General features: G+C 42.2%; 1 protein-coding gene across 2 annotated transcripts in view; it reads right to left on the reverse strand.

Moving 5' to 3' along the window:
* The window catches only part of LOC149160973 (uncharacterized), a 342,465-nt gene that overhangs the window by 198,305 nt on the left and 122,835 nt on the right, over positions 1 to 21,325 (reverse strand). For both annotated transcript variants that reach the window (XM_089436855.1, XM_089436856.1), the window contains exon 4: positions 2,467 to 2,542. In XM_089436855.1, the coding sequence (XP_089292981.1) occupies positions 2,467 to 2,542 (76 nt within the window). The remainder of the gene's footprint in view (positions 1 to 2,466; positions 2,543 to 21,325) is intronic.

Genomic DNA, 21,325 nt, shown 5'->3' on the forward strand with positions numbered 1-21,325 from the left:
ATTTGTATGCATAATGTTACTTTGCAAAACTTACAAATTTTGAATTTACAATGTAGAATCTAAATCTATGTCTGAATTTGTATGATGAATGAGAATTTGTGTAAGAAATATCTATTTAGTATTAATTAATTAATTAATTATATATATATATATATATATATATATATATATATAACGTGTCCTTCGTGTCCCATGTCCCCGTGTCAAGTGACTTAGATGGCAATACCAATTGAAATAAGTTTCAGGCTCTAGGATATACATATTTGATTTCAATAAACAACGTTAATTGTGTAGCAAACTAAATTGCAGGGTAAACGCTCTCAGGTTTGTAGGATGCAATGACAATGCAAGTGGGAGTTGCGACATCTAAGGTTAGTATCCTAGTCAATGCAAGTTCAAATCTTCTTACCTTCTTATCATGTAAGTTATTAGTTCAACTAGAACGCTATATAACATATTAACTTATAGTATTAATATGGTTATGTATTATTAATATTATTAATATTATTATTATTATTATTATAGTTATATAGTTTTATTAATTAATATACTTACTATATATTATTAAATTATTAATGGAGTTACATAAGTTATATATTATACATTATAATTAAATTATTATATATATAAAGTCCTATTATATATATAGATAGATAGATAAGTATGTATTTTTAATTATAATAATTCACATATTATATATAAGTTATGTATTATTAAATATAACAATTATAAATATTATATATATAGGTTATATATTTACAAATGTGTATATATTTTTTATTTTATGTAATTTTTTTGTAAAAATTATAAAAGTATATTTATATTATTTGCATTTGCCATATCCAGGTCTTGGCTTTTCAAAAAACCAAGTGGATCGATATCAGGATCCTAATCCTAGTAAGTTAGCCCAAAAACACTCAGTAAGGCTTATTTCATCAAATATCATATTTTGGCCTTGTTTTAGTTTAAATCCCATTAAATAGTTTTTATCTTACATCTATAGCTAAATTGTATTTATTTCCGCCCCTTTTAAAGTCAATTTGTTGCTGAAAGAATTTTTTGGGCAAAGACACTCCAAAATTGAAATTCCAGCTTGCTGGAAATTCAAATTTTCCAACACTTCAAGATTGTCCAAATTCACCAATATTTAGTCTTTTAACCTCCCCACCCCTAGATTAAAATCTAGAAGTGTTTTGGCACTTTTGGGTGGCTTTTCAAGGGGTTTGGTTGTTGGTTTTTACATTTTCTGCAAAAATTACAAACTCAGCAAACAAATTTACAAAGGAATTCCCCTAACCGAGTGTTTAATCTAGAAACACTTACATATTTGGGTAGGATATTTTTAGCACACCAAAATTGACTATTTACATGCTATATTTAACACAATTTTGAGAGTATTGACTTGTTGTTAGTACCTTGCAGATTTGTAGACCTATCAAATAGGACAAGAAGCAAAATTACACACTAACTCATCGAACCAAAGAACAAATCAGAGAATAAATCATATTTCTGGTTAGTATACTTTCAGTACACTAAATTAGATTATTCATTTTCTATATTTCATCAATATTCAGTGCTCTTGTGTGTTGGTTTAGTTAACTTTTTATATTAAGCCAACAACTCAGCAATATAAAACTCCTCCCTTCAGCCATTATACCCCATTATAAGGCACCAGTCGTGTACTGATTGGTTCGAGCTAACTGACGAGAAGTCTCCCATAGTCTTGTAGTAGGAGTTTCAGGTTAAATAGTGGGGACTTAAGCTGACGTGACAGCAGGTTTCTATCTCGTGTTTGTCGAGCATAGCAAGTTGTACGAATCTTCAACAACGTGCTAAACGGAGCAGTAACAAGACCTAATGAATGAGTCATCTTGTACGTTTTAAATGTTGCATATTGTGCTAGCAGCACAACATAACTCCTCAACATAACACCATGCTTGTACAACCAAATAATGAAAAATGGCTTCTCATTTTTCTAAAATCTATTCATATATGAATAACATAATGTTTTTTAACTGTAAATCGAGTGAAGCTAGTACCAACAGCCCACAAGCCAATACTAGCAAAAAATTGTGACTAGACAAGGACCAAGACATTTGGAGACACTCCCATCAAAGATCATTGGGGGGGCCATGCTAGGGGTACACCAACCCCTCGAGCCTCATCACAGCGGGCCAATATTAATTAAACAAAATGTACAAACTCTACGTTCCTCTAGCTCTGAACCTATGACCTCCAAGGAGGACGCACATGTTCTTAACCATTAAGCCCACTAAAGTTTGCACCATATATCAACAACATATTATTCATTCCATGAGAGAATCAAGAGAGACAAGGATCCAGAAACAGCCTCTATTTTCTAGTTAGCTTATTATCATAAGTGGCTAATTAGTGACACAAGACTTGAAAGGCGAGAATGAAATAGAATAGGAAGAGAATGTGAGAGGAGAAAAAACAATTTCTGACCTGTGCTAACAAGCGTGAAACTCCCAAAAGTCGTTTCAGATCCTCTCCTACTGCAGATTTTTTCCTACTTTTTAAACTGCAAGAGTAATGAACATATCAGGCTCATATTTAAGTTTACCAAAAAAAAAAATCTCTAAAAAGACTCTTCCATAAATCCAGCCTCTAGAATTAAGACAGCAAGAAACAGCTTGCTTTGGGAAAGAAACGTTTAGATGGAACAAGCATAACATAAAATTCAAATGTATCCATATTATCAATAAGTGCATGACATTATTGCTTTTGAATAACTCTATACTGGAAAATAACGAAAACTCAAGGATAGTAACATCTCCATCTTCACCATGCTCCATACTCAAGTCCCTCAATCACCTGTGGCCATTGTATAATTGATTGACTGTAACTTCAGATTGCCAGAAGACGTTATAAATTTTGAACTTCCTCCTAACATCAGTATTTTTCTTCATTGGAGCATAGAAAAAAGGCATCTGATTATGGAAAAGGTTTTCAAACTTCATAGGGATGTTTTGGACAATGGAGAGTCAAGGGTGACTCCAATTATTTGTGGCTATTTGATTTTCCATGTCAAAATGCCTGCCTTTAATCAGTGCTAGTGAAAATGAGTCTACAGATGCACTATAGGTTATGCGTGGGCTGGTGTCAGGTTGGGTTAAGATCGATATAAACAGGGTATCTCCAATATCTTGGATGTTGAAGTCAAGCAACAAAATACAAACTAACCATAATTACTCCGACTAAAACATACATTCCTAATCTATTAGAAATGAGCTTTAAAGGATAATTAGCATTTTTAGTATAAAAAGATTATTTTGGCTCTTGCAAAGCCATTTAATAATGCAACATTGGTAAATCTGTAATGAATATAAAATATATAAATAAACATTACATGATAATTAATAATAATGTTAATTAAATACACTTAAGAACACAACCTTTCAACTTCTTGACTAGTCAATGCTTATAAAGTAAGATATCATCACAAGGCTCATTGAACAATAGTTGTTCATTCATTATCAATTATATTAATATTCATCCTATACAGATTTCAACTATTTATCCTTGTTATGTTGAATATTTTCCTGTAGATGAACTATTGTTCATTACAAAATCCTTGCATTTAATATTTTGTTAGTAAGCATGATAAGGATCCATCAGGCTGTGATCTAGTGGTAAGTGGGGGCCACACTGGGCATGCCCCACCTGATAACAGGCAGAATTAATGCAGATAAGATAAGATAAGATAATTTTATTAATGTCCAACAAATGACCATAGTAGGTCAATGGGACTGTCGGTTACAATGATGCAAGTCGGTGGACCAAACGGTCCCCTTTAACATTTCTTTCTAAAAGCAGGAAATACATCTAAAATGTAAATGAAGAAGCAAGAAGCTCGCGGCTTCGGAACAAAGCGCTGCGATGAAGCAGAGAAGGAGAAGAAGAAAAAGAAGGGGGGGAAGGATCTCCTGTCTAGCCCCTACTCCTAACATCCGAGGTCAAGAGAAGAAAACTGAGGGAAGCTCGTCAAAGTCTGCTGTCTTGTGGGCATACTGGGCTGTCGTTGATGTCGCCTGGAAGTTCTATGGCGCCTCCCAGGGGTGGAACCAATCCTGGAGCATTGGTGCGGTCTGGTGGGTCAGCCCCCCCGGGACCGCGCTGATCTGGTCTCAGTGTCTGTGGGTCGGTCTGTGGGTCAGTCTATGGTTCTTTTGGTGCCCCGCACTGAGGGTAGCACTCTAAAGAAGTCCGTGATCTTCTGCGTGGTGTCCGATCTGGCGGGGGGCTGAAGAAAACAGGCCCGAAATCTAAAGGCCTCTTGGAGATAAAGTGCTAGGCATCTCTGGTCAACATATCTGAGGAAGCTGGACAGGGTCTGAGAGGACCTGAAGAGACAATGGAAACGGCCTCAGATCTCGCAGTACGCAGGGCATCCGAAGATGAAATGTGTCTCTGTCTCTATCTCCTGTAAGTGACAGAGCTGGCAAATCCTATCTGCCCTATCGATGTGGTGATTTGTCTCCACCCGAAGTCTGTGAGACCCAACTCTGAGGTGCCCGAGGGGGATTCTAAGGGCATGCATTCAATGGTGGAACGTGTACCGAGGTCTGATGATGAGCCCATCCCTGATCTCCAGGCAATGCTCCACATAGAAGGCCATTTTAGGGCGCAACCCATTAGGAGGATTGGTCCATGTAGTCTGAATGTATCGTCTGTAAATATCTTCCTTAATGATTTTATTCAGCTCTTGCTGATTGGGAAGGAGGTGGCCTGGAGCATTCAAAGAGTACTGAAAAGGAGGGAGATGGTCAATCTGGATTCCTAAAGCCTCCAGAATCTCTGTCACACCGGTGTACCAACATTTGGATCGGCCTGTCTGTATACGGGCGATGTTCTCCGAGGAGCAATATGCTAAATATGGGTATCTGTCACGACCCTTCCTCGCGTCTGCCAGGCCACGAAGTCTGTGCAGGAGTGACACTAACCTGAATATCACCTATAGGCGGAAAGGTTGAGCCCCGAACTCAGCTAGAATGATGTGTTGGGGAACTGTCTGCTTGCACCTAATGAAACGGCGCAGAAGGAGGGTCTGGACTCACTCCACTGAAGCCCAATCTAACTCTAGGAGAGAGGGACCCCAAATCTCTGAGCCGTAAAGCACTGTGGGGCGAATCAAGGTGTCCATGATGCTCATTTTGGACGAGATGTCCTGGAAATGGTGCCGAAAACACTGCCTCTCCAGAAGGGCTAGGGAGCCATACCCTTTGTTGATCCGAGGCTGAAGGGCTGGCCGCAGGCTGAAGCGAGGCCCTGAAAACTGAACTCCCAAATATGTATAGGTGTTGACAATCTCGTTCTCTTCTCCTTTAAAAAGGAAGTGGAAATCAGAGGTTTTCTTGACTCCATTGAAGATAATCACTTTGGTTTTGCCCAAGTTTACAGTTAGATGCCTCCGGTCACAAAAGGCTGCGAGCACATCCAGCTGTCTCTGAAGGCCTTCATGGGAGGAGGCAATGAGAGCAATATCGTCTGCAAAGAGAAGGATGGAAATTAGGACCTGGTGAAGAAGACATCCATCTATATCCTGGATATGCTCCCGGAGGAAGGACTCAAGCTCATCGATATAGATCCCGAATAAAGTAGGAGAAAGGGGGCATCCTTGCTTGACTCCAATGGTGCTTCGAATGAAATCCGACATTCCTTCGACTGTGCGGAGACGACCAAGGATGGCCTCATAGAGGCGCATGATAGCATTTAGGAGAGTCGAGGAAATACCAATCTCTCTTAGCCTCTGGAAAAGATCTTCCCTCGGGACTGAGTCAAAGGCCTTCCGGAAGTCTACAAAGCAGCAGTACACTTTAGAGGATCGATGCCTAGCCTCCTCGATCACCGCACGAAGAGTAAGGATGTGATCGATCGTCTGGTGGCCTGGGCGGAATCCTGCTTGGCCCTTGGCCCTGAGTTGTCTCTGCTCAAGGAAATGGGAGAGTTTCCTGTGGAGTGTTGTGGCATATAACTTGGAGAATGTGTGCCCAACCATGATTGTCCTGTAGTTGTTGGGGTCGGAAGTAGGCCCTGACTTGTGGATCGGGTAGATAATGTGGTGTGACCAACTATCTGGAAATCCATCTCGAACCACCTGGTTGAAAAGGTCCACTAGATATCCTACTAGGGGGCGAAGTCCATGCTTGAAAATTCTGCCTGGAAGCCTTCTTCCTCTGCTGCCCTGCTGCTATTCATTGTCCATATTGCCTCTCTGATATCTTTGTCGGAGAAAAGGTGGCAGGAGGTGGGGGGGGGAAGTAACCTGAACCAGAGGTTGCCCAGGGATGCCATACAGCTGGGAGGTGTGAGAGAACATTGAGGCAGGGTCAAGGTTGATTGGGGTAGGTGAGCGCCGAGAAAGGATGGTCCCCCAGAAATCATTAGGGGAGCGAAGGAGGAGAGTAGAAAGAACCAGTCTCCTATGGGCAATGAAAAGGCGCTTCTTGTGGCGAAGGAGGCGACGATAAGCTGAACAGAGGTCTGGGTATGTTGGTAAAGAGTTTCGGAAGGCGTGTCGGAGGTCCTGATGCATAGACTTGAATTCCTGGTCATACCAGTTGTTCATAGGGCAGCTTCCCGGTTTGCGAGAGGTGGTGGCGGAACGAGTAGAGAAGGGGAAGGATTGGGGCGCAGCTTTCCAGATTGCATATGAGAGACACTGATATTTGTCCTTGGCGGAGCTGAGAGAGGTGAACTGGGACTTCGATGGGAGTGTCTGTCTAAGGATAGAGGAGAAGAGATCAGGATCACCCTCCTCAAATCAGAAGGTGGTTCTGGGAGGGCTGCGGGGAAGAGTAGGGGATGGATTAGGGAAGTCAAACTGTAGTAAGAGTGAGAGGAGTGCGTGATCTGCGAGAGGGATGGGGGTGATCGAGAAATTTTTGATGTAAGGGAGGAGATTTGGGTTTGCAATAGCGTAGTCAACCACACTTGCCCCGCCTCCAAATGGTCTGCAGGTAAAGAAGTGCAAGGATGGGAAACATGGTAGGCCATTCAGAATTACCAGCTCATGAGATTCTCCCAACTGTAGCAGATATCTCCCATAGGTTGTGGTGGGTCCCAAGTGATCCTCGGAGGTCCGGTGCATGCCGATCGTGGTCGAGTCAATCCCCCGAGTGCAAAATATATCCTTTGTCTTGTCGTGCATAGGGGTCTGGAGGTCTTTCGTCCGGGCATTGAAGTCCCCCATGAGAATGACGTCCCCTACTGCCGAAAACCTGGTGATGTCAGAGTACAGGTCTATAAAAAGGTCTCCCTCTGAGCTATTGTGAATAGCGTAGGAGGACGAGATAGGTGGGAAGTAACAGACTGCGACATAAATATCTCTCGGCAGTGATGTTCTGGCTCTGACCTGAATCCACATGAATCTGGCATACTCATCGGTCGCGACTACTGATACTCTGCTCCTGAGGCTATCACGGACGAGGCAAGCAACACCCCCTGATCCCCTGACACCTCCTGAACTCCATGTCTCCTGTCTGCAAACTGCGGTCCACTGGTATCCTGTAATGTCGGGGAGAGGTCAGACTGGGCTCGCATGAGTCTCGGTAACCAGGAGGATGTCTGCTGAGCTAAGGGCTTCATAAAGTAGGCCTGGTGAGGACCAGAAGGAGCCATTGCCATTCTAGCAGTGAACTGAGAGACCCGTGCCCCGTCTCCTCTCCGCTCGGGCGTGTCATTTGGAGTTACCTGAGCGGGATACCCATCCTGGGGGGAAGGTGTCCCGAATAACTGCCCGAAGATTTCTAATCACTGCCCATTTCCCTGCCCGTCTTGCTGCTGCAACCTGTTCCCTGGCTTGTCTCAGTTCAACTACTTGAGCTCTTGTGAGGTCTTCATCCAAAAACACTTTATTCGGAAGAGAAAATAGCTTTCGCTTGGCTCGGAGTACCCAAAGTCTATCCGAGGAGTCACGGAATCTGAGGAAGAGGGTAGAGTCCTGCCCGATCTAGGCTTTGTCCAAGGTTATGTCTAGTATGTCAAGAGTGTCGCATGAAATCTGTTCCCCAGTTCCATTGGGTCTACAGGGGGGGGAGGTGTAGGGAGTCCTCTTACTTTAAGATTTAATTCTCTTGCTCTTCGGGTTCTTTCCTCCACGAGCTTTGCCTGTACTACTTCCTCCACCGCTATGATCAGAGGAGCCTTGTCCTTTCCTTTGACCACCTGTGCCCATGTGCTGATATGCGAATCCGTTTCCCGTTTAAGGGACATTTGTTAGGACCCGATTTCCTCCTGTTTACTTTTAAGATCTCTGATCTCCGCCTGTAAGGTTTCGTTGGAATTCTGCCCCGCACTTTGTTCTCGGTATTCCTGCAATGTTTTTCTGATAAATGCATTGTCTTCCTCTACCGGTAGAACTCTGTTTGATAAAGTGCCGATGTCGGCTCGCAGTCCGCGATTTTCTGCCTCTAGGTGTTCCATTTTCCTCATAATTTGTTTAATTTGGGATGTCCAGAAAGCAAAATTTGTTTCTAATGCAATATCGATGGGGCTGTATACGTTCTCATCTTTATTGTGGCATTGTTGTAAGTACTTCAGCAGACCTCTGTTGTTGAAATCTAGCGTTTCGGCTTCCCCGGGGTCCTTATTGTGTTGCTGCTCTGTCATGGTGGTAATCTTTTAACTGTCTGCACACTATGATGGCACCTCGCTGCACCCAGTACAGGTATCTGTATTGAGTTCACCAAAAGTCGTCAAAGATTGTGGACGAGACTACGGATGGGGCTGTGGACGAGACAGTGGACAGGCTGCGAGCTATTGACGGGACTACGGATGGACAACGGGACGGAGCTATGGACGGGACTACGAGTGGGTTGCGGGTTACAGACTGGTTGTGGCTGCAGGAAGGCTGCAGGAGGCTTACAGGAAAGATGCGGGCTGTGGGTGCCAGCGGGCTACAGGAGAGCAGGGAGGGTTACGAGAGGGTTACGGGAAAGGGAAAAGGGAGCTGCGGGCTGCGGGAGAGAGCAGAGGGATTGGACGAGAAAGGAGAGAGAGCTGCAGGCCGCGGGAGAGCAGAGGGACAGGACGGGAGAGAAAAGCAACTGTGTTTTTGCATATGTTGTAACAGTTGTACATGAACAGAATTTTGTAGACCCTGTGTCTGAACAAAAGGTGTTTGAATAGGAAAACAACAAAATGATAAGTTCAAATATGCTTGTATTTGCATACTTTGTCTTAATATTCATATTCTCAAGGTATTATTCTGATCTGATCCTGAACGGACAACTAGTGAACTTTCATTCAGGTTGATATTCTGCAGGTATAATTTTTATTCTGACGCTATTTTTGCTCACACAGTACTAGTGCAACTGAACTGTTTGTTAGATTTTGGGTAGCTCAGAAGGTATTTCCGCGAGAGGGAAAACCCACCTAAAGGAATTGGTTGGGCAATTTACCCAAAGATGGGTTTTTGGACCCAATATAGTGGGTTTAGGACCTAAAAGAATTAATTATTTATTCTAATGGGTTGAGAGGTGAAAACCCTAAGGCCTAATGGTTTCTTAAATGACCCAAGAGAAAGAATAAATAGAGGAGCCAAAGGAGAGACTCCTCGTGCAAGAGAGATGTGACTCCTCTTGTGCTAAGGGTGCCCTAGGAGAGGGCCGAGTTTTGTCCATGATGGAGGCCAAGTATTTTTGTTGAAGCATGACCGTGTGTCTTTTGTGCAGTGACCGCAAGGGAAGGAGTTTTGTTGTTGAGGCTAAATGGACCTAGCCGCAGCCATGTGATAGTCATATCTGTGGTTGAGAAAAGAAGCAGGCTGCAACAAAGATTAGGTGTTAGCCACAACTTAAAGGATCCATCCTGTAGCATGAAAGGGCCTACCTCAAATGTAAAAGACCTAATCCGAGGCAGCTTGAGGAAGGGCTGAGACCTACAGGACTTAGATCTGTAGGACGAGGTTTAGATCAAGGGGCCGAGGGCAAGAGGAAGGGTTTGTGGTTTAGGCCAAGAGCTAATAAGCTACAGGCAGGACGTCAAGAATAGGAGGGTTGCTGAGAAGTTTAAACATGCCTAGTTAAGGTTGGAACTAATGGTCTGAGAGATAGATCTAAGTGACAGCAGGGTGTTTATGGCCTAGTATGGCCAGACGCTGACAGAACAGAGGAGCCGAGACTCAAATCAGGAGGGTTGAGGGTCATCTAAGGTAAGCCGAGGGGCAAATCCAATGCTAAAGCGTGTAGTAGAGGTCTGTACTGAGATTCGAAGGCTTGGTTAAGACAGATCTCAGGCATATCAATGGCTAAAAGACTGATCTGGGAAGTCGTGGGTCTGAGGTGGATAAAGGAGAGTCCGTGGCTCTGTCAAAGGGTGGCCAAATTTCCCATATTGGCTATGCAGAATTCAAGGAACAGACCAAGGGTAGTTTGGTGACAAGCTAAAGCAGCAAAGGCCGAGAAAAGGCTGAAATGAGAGTGATGTTTGTATTTCCTGAAGTCTGTTCACAAATGGAATTGTGAACAGAGTGTTTTCGAGGGCTAATAAGCAGTGAGTTTACTGGACAAAGCCACTATGAGTAGCTGGTGTTTTGAAGGCTGATATGCAGTGTGTTTAATGGAAAAAAGTCACTATGAGCAGCTATGTGTGACAGAGGTTTAATGGAGCAAATATCTGTATGTTTCGATGGAGGCAAAGGATAGCCAGAACAGTGGATAAAGATGACTGAAGGGGTTGAAGGATAAGGATTTCTAAAGCAAGTAAGTTAGGTTATTTATCTGTGTGTTTTGTGGGCAGATTGAGGATCAAATGGATCTGACCTCAAGCCTTGATCTTTTGTATACTATGTATACTAGTTGTACTAGTGATCTGAAGAGCCATGATCCCTGGTACGGGAGCCCCATGATTCTTTTATTGATGGACTAATAAAAAATCGAGCTTTGGGCTCAATATCTTTGGGTACTTTATTGATTTCACTGCTATAGATTTCCCTTGTGCAAAGTGCTTCTAGTTGGGGGTTCCTAATGTGTTTGTGTGTTTGGTAAGCCTCAAAACAGATCTAGGGCCTAAGGAAATATCAACATGGTATCAAAGTTTATTTGAAGAGTACATGGATCAAAGTGTGTGCAGGAAGCAGAGTGAGCTGGTGGAGGTTGTGTAGACTCAGAGGAAGTCTAGCTTCAAAGGGAGACTGCGAAGGATAGCTAGCTGTCCTATGTAAGTCTGAATCTCGCGGTTCTAACGAGTTAATGGAGTTTTCAGCGCATGCAAGGACAATCACGAACCATGTGAGAACATTCTTGGTGGTGCAAAGCAATGTCACATGGTTCGAGCTCGAATTCAGGTTCGAAAATGATTAGGTTCGATTGGAGTTCAAATTTTTTGATGGGGTTCGGATAAGGTTCACCATTAGGTTCGTCTATATACATTTTCTATATGTATAGATATATTAACTTGAAAATGAAATATGGGATAAAATTGTAAGAAATCAACATCAATAAAAAAAATGCTATCACGAACATGGAAACTGCAAGGATAGATTACAAGCTTGAGTTGTGACATGAGGTTATGAGTTTTGATCTATGGACTTGGTTAATGGCCATGAGGTTCAATGAGGTTCGCCGAACCTCAAAATATTTTTAAGGTTTGCCAAAATTCGAACCTCAAGGTTGAAGTTCGACGAACCTTGTGACATAGGTGCAAAGAAAAGTCATGTTGCATGCGAGGACAGTCATGCACCATGCAAGACAAAGCTAGGCCTAGTACAAAGATGTGGCACATGCAAGGACGGGTATGGCTACTCAAGGAAAATCATGACTCATGCAAGGACGGTCATTGGCATGCAAGGAAAGTCATGGAGCTGGAAGCGTGAAGGAAACACCTTTCTCACTAAGAGGCATTGTTAGATTTTGGGTAGCTCGCAAGGTACTTCCGAGAGGAAAAACCCACCTAAAGGAATTGGTTGGGCAATTTACCCAAAGATGGGGTTTTGGACCTAAAGTAGTGGGTTTAGGACCTAAAAGGACTAATTATTTATTCTAATGGGTTGAGAGGCGAAAACCCTAAGTTCTAGTGGTTTCCTAAATGACCAAAGAGAAAGAATAAATAGAGGAACCAAAGGAGAGTCTCATTGTGCAAGAGAGATGTGACTTCTCTTGTGCTAAGGGTGCCCTAGGAGAGGGTCGAGTTCTATCCATGAAGGACGCCAAGTATTTTTGTTGAAGCATGATTGTGTGTCTTCAATGCAGTGACCGCAAGGGAAGGAGTTTTGGTGTTGAGGCTGAATGGGCTTAGCCACAGCTATGTGACAGTCCTATCCGTGGTTGAGAAAACAAGCAGGCCACAACAAAGGTTAGGTGTTAGCCGCAGCCTAAATGGTTCGTCCTGTAGCATGAAAGGGCCTACCTCATATGTAAAAGACCTGATCTAAGGCAACTTAAGGAAGGGCTAAGACCTACAAGACTTAGATCAGTAGGACGAGGTTTAGATCAAGGGGTCAAGGGCAGATGGAAGGGTCTGTGGGTTAGGACAAGAGCTTAATAAGCTACAGGAAGGAGGTCGAGAATAGGAGGGTTGCTGAGAAGGTTAACCATGCCCAGTTAGGGCTGGAACTAATGGTTTGAGGGGCAAATCTAAGTGACCGCATGGTGGTTAACACTTAGTATGGCCAAACACTGCCAAAACAGAGGAGTCGAGACTTAGACTAGGAGGGTCGAGGGTCATCTAAGGTAAGTTCAGGGGAAAATCTAATGCTAAAGTGTGTAGCATAGATTTGTACTAAGATTCGGAGGCCTGGTTAAGGCAGATCTCAAACAAATCAATGGTTGGAAAACTAATCTAAGAGGTAGTGGGTCTGAGATGGATAAAGGAGAGTCTGTGGCTCTATCAAAGGGTGGTTGAGCTGCCTAGACTGGCTATGCAGAATGCAAGGAACAGACCAAGGGAAATTTGGTCACTAGCTGAAGCAACAAAAGTGTTGAAAATGTAGCGAGCAAGGTCTTCTTGCTTGTGCCTTAGCTAGTGAAGACCTTAATTTGTCCTTCTCCCAGTTTGACTGCGAGCTCATATGATAGACTTCAATTGTGGTGAGTTAATTTCCAATTTATGGGAATAATCATCACGAGTTTATGTGTAGTGTTGGAGCTTCAGTTAAGTCGAAGTCTTCATCAATTTAACTACAATATTGGTTGGCAGATCGAGTTCAGTTAGAATGAGTTGTGTCTTTAGTCTTGAATCTTGATTGAAGGAAGGACGAGCTATAACTCTAGTGATGATTGGAGAGACGACCAGCTTGACTCAGTTAACTTGTCAATCACAACTCAAGTTCTAAATTTGTACTTGCCTAATTTAGCATGGATCGAATCTATAAAAGAGAGGATGAAGGAACAAGTAGAACACTATTGTTTTGTGCACAAAGGTTTGTGACAAGATAGAGCTCTCGAGTTGCGAGAGAGCCTTGAATGTGGAGCACATGAATTGTGTCCTAAAAAATAAGAGCCACAAGTGCGCTAGAATTTAGAACAATTGTTCGTGCACAAAGTTTTGTGACAAGACAGAGCTCGCGAGTTTGTGAGAGAGCCTTGATTGTGGAGAGCGTATGAATTGTGTCTTAAGAGATAGGAGGCACAAGTGCGCTAGGATTTAGGAGTTAATTGTGCGCAAAGAAGAGGATCTGGGTCATAAGATTTAGGAAGCAGGAAGTGCACAAGGATATAGGGATTTTTCCCTATAAAATATGAGTTGATCTGCACTAGAGAATAGGGGTTGGTGTGTGCAAGGAAATAGGGACCTAGTGCGCAAGGATTAAGGAGCCTCTAGTGCACAACTATCAAGTAGAAGCGAGCAGGTTTTGCAGAGCAAGTCAAAGAGGCAATAGAGGAACAATTGTGTGCTGGAGGGTTGAGATCAAGCAAGATCTAGGGTAGCCAAGATCAATTTGTATCAGCTGATATTTGTGTGAGAAGCAGAATGCTTTCTCAAGAGAGACAAATTGCTTTATAATAGATCTACGTGCTCAAGAACAATCAATAAAATAGCCACATCAAGCAAGCAGGTTTTCCTGTTGGGTTTCCTGAGAAAAGTAAGTGTGTCAATTTGTGCATGTGCTTTTATCTCTGTGTTTTTTTTATTCCACTGCTTATAAGTTGTTAAGAAGCTTTGTATCTTGGTGAAAGTAAACTAGTTTTCAGTTTTCAGGTATTCATCTAAGTAATTGCAGAGTTTCATGGAAATTTAACACAAAGGTCAAGAAAAGGTTGAACTGAGAGTGATCTTTGTATATCTTGAAGTCTATTCACAAATGGAATTGTGAACAAATTGTTTTCAAGCGCTAATATGCAGTGAGTTTGAAGGACAAAACCACTTTGAGTAGTTGGTGATTTGAAGGTTGATATGCAGTGTGTTTAAGGGACAAAAGTCACTATGAGCAGCCATGTGCAACAGAGGTTTAATGGAGCAAATATCTGTATGTTTTGGAGGCAAAGGATAGTGAGAGCAATGGATAAACAGGACTGAAAGGAAGGACTTCTAAAGCAAGTCAAGTTATTTATCTCTGTGTTTTATGGGAAAATTTAGTATCAAATGGATCTAACCTGAAGCCCTGATCTGTTGCATACTATGTATACTAGTTGTACTAGTGATCTAAAGGGCCATGATCCCTGGTATGGGAGCCACATGATTCTTTTATTGACGGACTAATAAAAAATCAAGCTTTGGGCTCAATATCTTTGTATACTTTTATTGATTTCATTGTTATAGAGTTATGTTGTGCAAAGTGCTTGAGGTTGGGGGTTGCTAATGTGTTTGTGTGTTTGGTAAGCCTTAGACCAGATCTAGGGCCTAAGGAAAATCCAACACCATTGGTGGGAGTTAGTTATTGCACCTAAAAAAATCTCATCTGTGAAATATTTTGAAATTATTTTTTCTACTTCAATTGATACCAATTGAGTTGTTCCTCCAGTCTTGTTCCTCTTCCCTATGGGTACCAACATATTCATTAGCTACCAGTTTTAGATGTGTATTTTTGTGAATTTTACATATTCCGATATGTTTTCATCAGATATTTGTTTTTTAAAGAGTTGACCAATATTTTGCTCTCACACATTGACTAGATATTTAGATTCTCCATTTTACTCCGGACATAAATTAAAAGTAATTACTATGCTCTCTTCATGAAAACATATTACTGAAAAGTGGGTTTTAAGGTTGTGATTATGTTTCTAGACCTCTAATTCAAAGCAAGCTTTGTTTCTGATTATACTAAATCATCTGAAAATGCCACCTCAATGTTAAGCCACCACTCAAGCTATTGCAAAGCAATGCAAACAAGTTCCCCCAGAAACCAGGTGTAAAAGAGATAGGTGACCCTAGCTCTAAAAGCAACTTAGGCACTAGTTTGAATATATAAGATTCGCAGGGGGTGGCAGGTGGGAGGGGGATCATCTTTGGTCCAAAGGGATAAATTGAAACTACTTTTTCCTGGGGTCTAGGGAAGTCCACAAATAATCAAATTGAATCATACGTTCTTCTTCAAGGTCTTCTTATAGCAAATGAAACCAGAACAAAGTCTTTGATTATTATAGGCAACTCATGCATAATCATCAAATTGATGATCTCGAAATCCACTCCATCCATTGGCAAGCTAGCATCTATACTTGCTCAAATTCAAGAAGAGGCCTGCAAACTACAATTGGTCTCGTTCTACCAGGTTTAAGAAAGCATAATTGTCCAGATGACTCTCTATCCAATGAGGCCACCACTCTCAAAATAGGTGTTCTCCAGAAAAATGGGGGTTGGCACTGTTACCCAAAGTATTGTCTAAGCCAATATTAGGGTAAGTGGAGTGTACAAGCTCATTAATTGAAAGAACAGAAATATTTATATGTATTTTATTACTGATTGAATGATAATTGTTACATAGAAGGGCCCCTGGTTTATATACCGCCTCAAGTGCCTTTTCGTGAAAGGGCATGATCTTTTGATCGTGCCCTTTTGCCTAATTAATCTATAATTACAAAATTATTAATTTTTTTACATAACATTGCCTTCCTCTCGAAAAGATGCTTTGTCCTCAAAGTATACGTAACGACGGGTGTTGTTAACGAAACACTTTTGTCTCCCAAGAAGCTTCTTCTTCTGGTAGGTCTTTCCACTTAATCAGTTATTCTTTGATTACTCAGGATCACAACTCTTTTTCCCTGGTGGAGATGACACTTTCTGGTTCTAAAATTATCCTTCGTTCATCATCTAAAGTCGGCAGCGTTGTTTGTGTTGATTGATGTTTACCAAGTGCCATATTAAGGCAAGATACATGGAAAACGTTGTGAAAACAAATTTTATCAAGAAGGGTTAAGTTGTATGCTACTTGGCTGATCTTGGTGCTTGGACGACCTTTTGGGTTTATTCTAATTGATCTTTAATTGTTGGAAGTTTTGTCTCGATAATGGCAAGGTCCTTCCACTTAGGAGGTTCGTAACCGTACAGAGCTTGAAATGGAGTCATTTTCGCTTAAGTGTGGTAAGTGGAATTGTACCACCATTCGGCGAGATGTAACCATTGAGCCCACTTATTTTGTTTGTCTGTTGCATAACAACGTAGGTAGGCTTCTAAACATTTATTGATAACTTCTGTTTGACCATTTGTTTGAGGATGGTATGCTGAACTCATGTTGAGGTAGGTTCCTATATGTTTGAAAAATTCCTTCCAGAAATTACCTTTGAATTTGGCGTCTCTATCACTAACAATGACCTTGGGAAACCCATGTAATTTGTAGACATTCTTGCAAAATATCTCGACGACTTGTTTTGCCGACTCTGATTTCCTCATTCCAATGAAGTGTGCATACTTGGTGAGTTTGTCGACTACTACGAGAATTTTTTCCTTGCCATCAGACATAAGTAATCCTTTGATAAAGTCCATTGATATTTCTTCCCACTTCTGATTTGGAATATTTAAGGGATGGCGCCATCCAGGGGTCATATTGTTCTCATTTTTATTTCTCTGGCATTTATCGCATTCTGCTACATATTTTTGAATATCATTATTCATTCCCTTCCAAAAGAATGATTGGCGTGATTTATAGTAGGTTTTAAAGAAACCTACATTTCCGACTGACAGTGAATCATGGGATTCTTTGAGAACTTTGGCTTTAAAATTGGAATTTGGACTTAGGTAAATTCTTCCCTTGTACCACAGAATATTGTTTTTCCCTTCAAATTTTGAATTATGAGGGTTATTGATTGTAGCACTTGTTTTTGGATCTTTTGCATACTCACTACGAATTTCATTAAGCCATTCTGGAACAGCAACCGGAATTGCAAGTAATGATGATTTTTCATCTTTCCTGGACAGAGCATCTACTACTACATTGTTTTTCCCCTTCTTATGTAATATATCCATGTCGGAGGTGACAATTTTTTCAATCCAGTTTTGTTGTTCTGTGGATAGTGTTTTCTGTTGGAGGAGGTGTTGAAGACTATTATGGTTTGTTCGTATTAAGAACTTACTTCCCAAGAGATATTGCCTCCACTTAGCTAATGCATGCATAATGGCGAGCATTTCCTTATTATATGTAGATTTGAGACATTCTCGCTTGTTGAGCTTCCTGCTTTCAAACGTTATTGGATGACCATCTTGCATCAATACTGCTCCTATGCCAAAACCTGAAGCGTCACATTCAATTACAAAAGGCTTTGAAAAATATGGAGTTGCTAATACAGGTGCCTTGGACATGATTTCCTTTAAGTCTTCAAAACATTTTTCTACCTTATCATCCCATTGAAAGGAGTTATTTTTCAACAAATTTGTTAGGGGTGCAGATACATGAGCATAATTTCGAATAAACCTTCAATAGTATCCAATCAACCCTAAGAATCCTCTTAATTTGGAGATGTTAATTGGTCTGGGCCATTCTTTTATCGCTTTGATCTTATTAGGATCTACTTTTACTCCTTCCTTGGATATTATGTGTCCGTGGTACTCTACCTCTTCTTTTCCAAAGGTGCACTTGGACATCTTTGCATAAAATTGATGTTCTTCTAATATAGTGAGAATTTTGCTCTAGATGTTGTAGATGCTCCTTCCAGGTTTTACTATAGATTAGAATATCATCAAAAAACACAAACACAAACTTCCTTAGATACGGACGAAATACCTTATACATGGTGGCTTGGAAGGTTGTTGGGGTATTAGTTAATCCGAAGGGCATTACTTTAAATTCATAGTGACCTTCATGTGTAAAAGTAGTCTTTGCTATATCTATGCAGCTTGATATTGACAGGATTTGACCTTGATTTGACTTTGATTATGTGCTCGATTTCTCTTTCAGGAGGTATCTTCATAGGAAGATCTTGGAACACCTTTCTGTGTTTTTGAATCAGTTTTTGAACTTCAGGTGTGTTGACGGTGCGGACCCGCCAACATTCAAGGGATCTCCCCGATATGAAGTCCCAACTAGACCTCACACCATTTCATGTAGGAGTCCCATCCGATACGATGGCCCGGTTGCCATTATCTTAAAGATGTGCCTTAGCTCTTGCTTGTCAGCACATAAGAGTGGTTTACTTTGTCTTCAAACAGCGAGGTTCGTGTGCCTGGTGAGTGCTTAGTGTCGCTTGTGTCAAGGTTCCTTCACTGTAGAGGGAGAGGGTGAGAATGAGTCTCAAATCGAAAGGGAATAGTCCCAACTCTATCAGAGACACACAACACAGCAGGACATGCGTAGCTTCCGGCGGAGTAGTCCACACAGATGCGACAGTCACAAACATGAAGTGAACAGATAGCACGTACAACACCCAGCGAAATAGTCCACACGAGTGCGACGGTCGTTATAACAAGTTTACGAGAATGACTCTGTCAAGTGTCCGGTTGGATAGTCCACACAGGCGAGACAGCGTCAACAACTGATACAACACATTTCCAACAGCATATGTACTAGAACAACCAAAATAGTTCAACTGTCTTCATACAGATTAAAGCAACATGCATTACAAGCGTCCAAAGAATAGTCTTACAAACGAATACAATACATGTGTGAAAACATGATGGCCTGTTAACAGGTTTCTGAATTAAGCGAAAGTTCCAAGACACATCCGTACACCATTACATCACTAACCCTAATAGCGGGGCGTTGGAGCCACTGCTCACTCCTCAAAGAAAAGACTACAGACTCTCAAGGCTATGTGGGAGGAGCCAAGGTGAAAAAGTCCTTTGCATGTACAAATGAGGGGTATATATAGCCAAGGGTGAAACTAACCCTTGTGACTATTCGACTTCCCTCATGACTATTTGACTTACATGACTCTTCAACTTTACATGACTCTTTAACTTTACATGTGGGTCTCTTAGACTTCCATGCTACATTACATTGATTACAACAGTATGGCCCACAGTAGTGATGTGGTCAAGATGACTCATGACATGACTCAACATGATAGTGCTGGTATGTTCATGCTGATGGTGGTGTGCTGCAGTGATGAGTGTGCTCTCGATGTATCATAATTTCACCTCTGCATGGCAAGGTGTGTGAAATCTTCGATGCTCTTGGTGTTCGCTTGATGTTGCATGCATGCGCCTGTGTCTCCTTTGCTTGCCACTTGATATGCTTCGTGTGTTCGTCCAACCACGAGCAAGTCTTCTAGCATGCACTCCTTGTTCATCCCATTTGTTGTCGTGCCATGTCTCATCCATGTACCTGTATCTGCAATCACTCATGATGAGATAACATCAAATCCAGAAATCTCCTAGTCTACCATGATGCATCATCTTTCGTTTTCGGGTGCAGGTGACCGGGAGAGAGGACAAGGCTCTGAAACTACGCAAAGCACATTTCAGGCCAGGATGCGGGCTCTGGGCACTGTCAAGGAAAATTGCGCAGAGGTCACTAGGAGGCTGAGATGGGCAGTCCGGATCAACAGTGACTATCTACGGGATCTGGCTCGACTAAAGGGCAGATCTGCGCAAATTTTCCAGGGAGGCAGTGCAGGCAGCAGGGAGGACACTAGCAATGAAAACTGCACAGATTCTCCGAGGAGGTTGACAGCAGGCTACAGGAGCTTGCTAGCCAAAACTGCACAAAACTAGGAGGCTGGCCTACAGGACATCTCTGCGCAGTTTCTAGGCTGAGCGGGGTGTCGGGCAACTAGAGGATAGCCCATGAAAACTGCGAAATTTTCAAGAGGAGCAGCAGGTCAGCTAACAGGGTGACTGGCTGATAGAACTGCGCAAATTTCGAGGGCAGTGCAGTGACAGACAATGGGTGCCTGTCCTTCATGTCTGCGCAATTTCTTCAATCAGCAGAGGCGGGCATGCTGGCAAATTCTGCACAATTTTTTGGAGTGAAGCCTGGGGTCACTGCCTGGTCAAACTCTCTGGTTGACTAGCGGGAAGCTTGATAGATTTGCTTGTGGGTAGCGCAGATTGAGATGGCTTGTTGAGCAACTTCTGCATTGTTCTGGGTGATAGTCAGCCGGGTCGATTCCAAGATTGCGCAATGCAGACTGCCTGGGAGGCAACCTCAGGCTCTGCGCAATTCTGGGCAGCAGCACATTATCACTGAGGGCTGAAACTGCGCAGTGCAGCTCAGTGGAGGTCTGGCTGGTGGAGGGTGGTCTAGTCGAAAGATCATCGACAAAATGACTAAGTGTGTGAACGAGTGAACTCGTGCATACATGACCTTGCGAACACACACTCAACATGACTCGGCGACAAGAGACCTCAAACCAACAAGAGAGCATATGCTCAATGTGACTAACTGTGGGACTGTCTAATGGTGAAAGCGACAAGTGCGACATTTCGAATAGACCTTCAGACGACCGTGACTACACTTGCGCGACTATGACTACACTTGCGTGACAGTGCTTCCAACATCGTGCGTGAGTGCGATAGATATTTACATAGCGCACACAACTCGAACACAAACCTTCAACACCACCAGAACAAGGTCGCAAGCATGACATAGCAATCAACATGCCGAAGAAGACGGCAATTGGTCAAACGAGCAAAAAGAAAGCAAGAATTGTAGAGGAGACACATGAGATGACTTTTTTGTGTTTGCGCACATGCATGTTACTGAGGACAGGATGATATGACAATGACAAGCAGTCCTGCAAACTCAACTAAGAGGTGTACTCTGAAAGGTGTTCTTTACTTACCATACTTACCCTCGAGACGATCATGCATCCGACGGAGTTTGTATGCGGTCCTGATCTTTTCCATTACTTGGTCTCTTGGTCCTTCTCCTCAACTCCTTGGGAGTGATCTCAAAATGTCACCTTTTCCTGTAGTCACTGGGTGATGGATCAACGCGTTTCAGTGGGAAGTGACAGCTGCCGAAATGAGGCCATGGGAGGCCTATCAGTGCAAT

This window comes from Pinus tabuliformis, chromosome 5_2 (genome assembly GCF_031772625.1).
Source record: "Pinus tabuliformis cultivar Carrire ecotype Pingquan chromosome 5_2, CPIR1, whole genome shotgun sequence".
NCBI lineage: Eukaryota > Viridiplantae > Streptophyta > Pinopsida > Pinales > Pinaceae > Pinus > Pinus tabuliformis.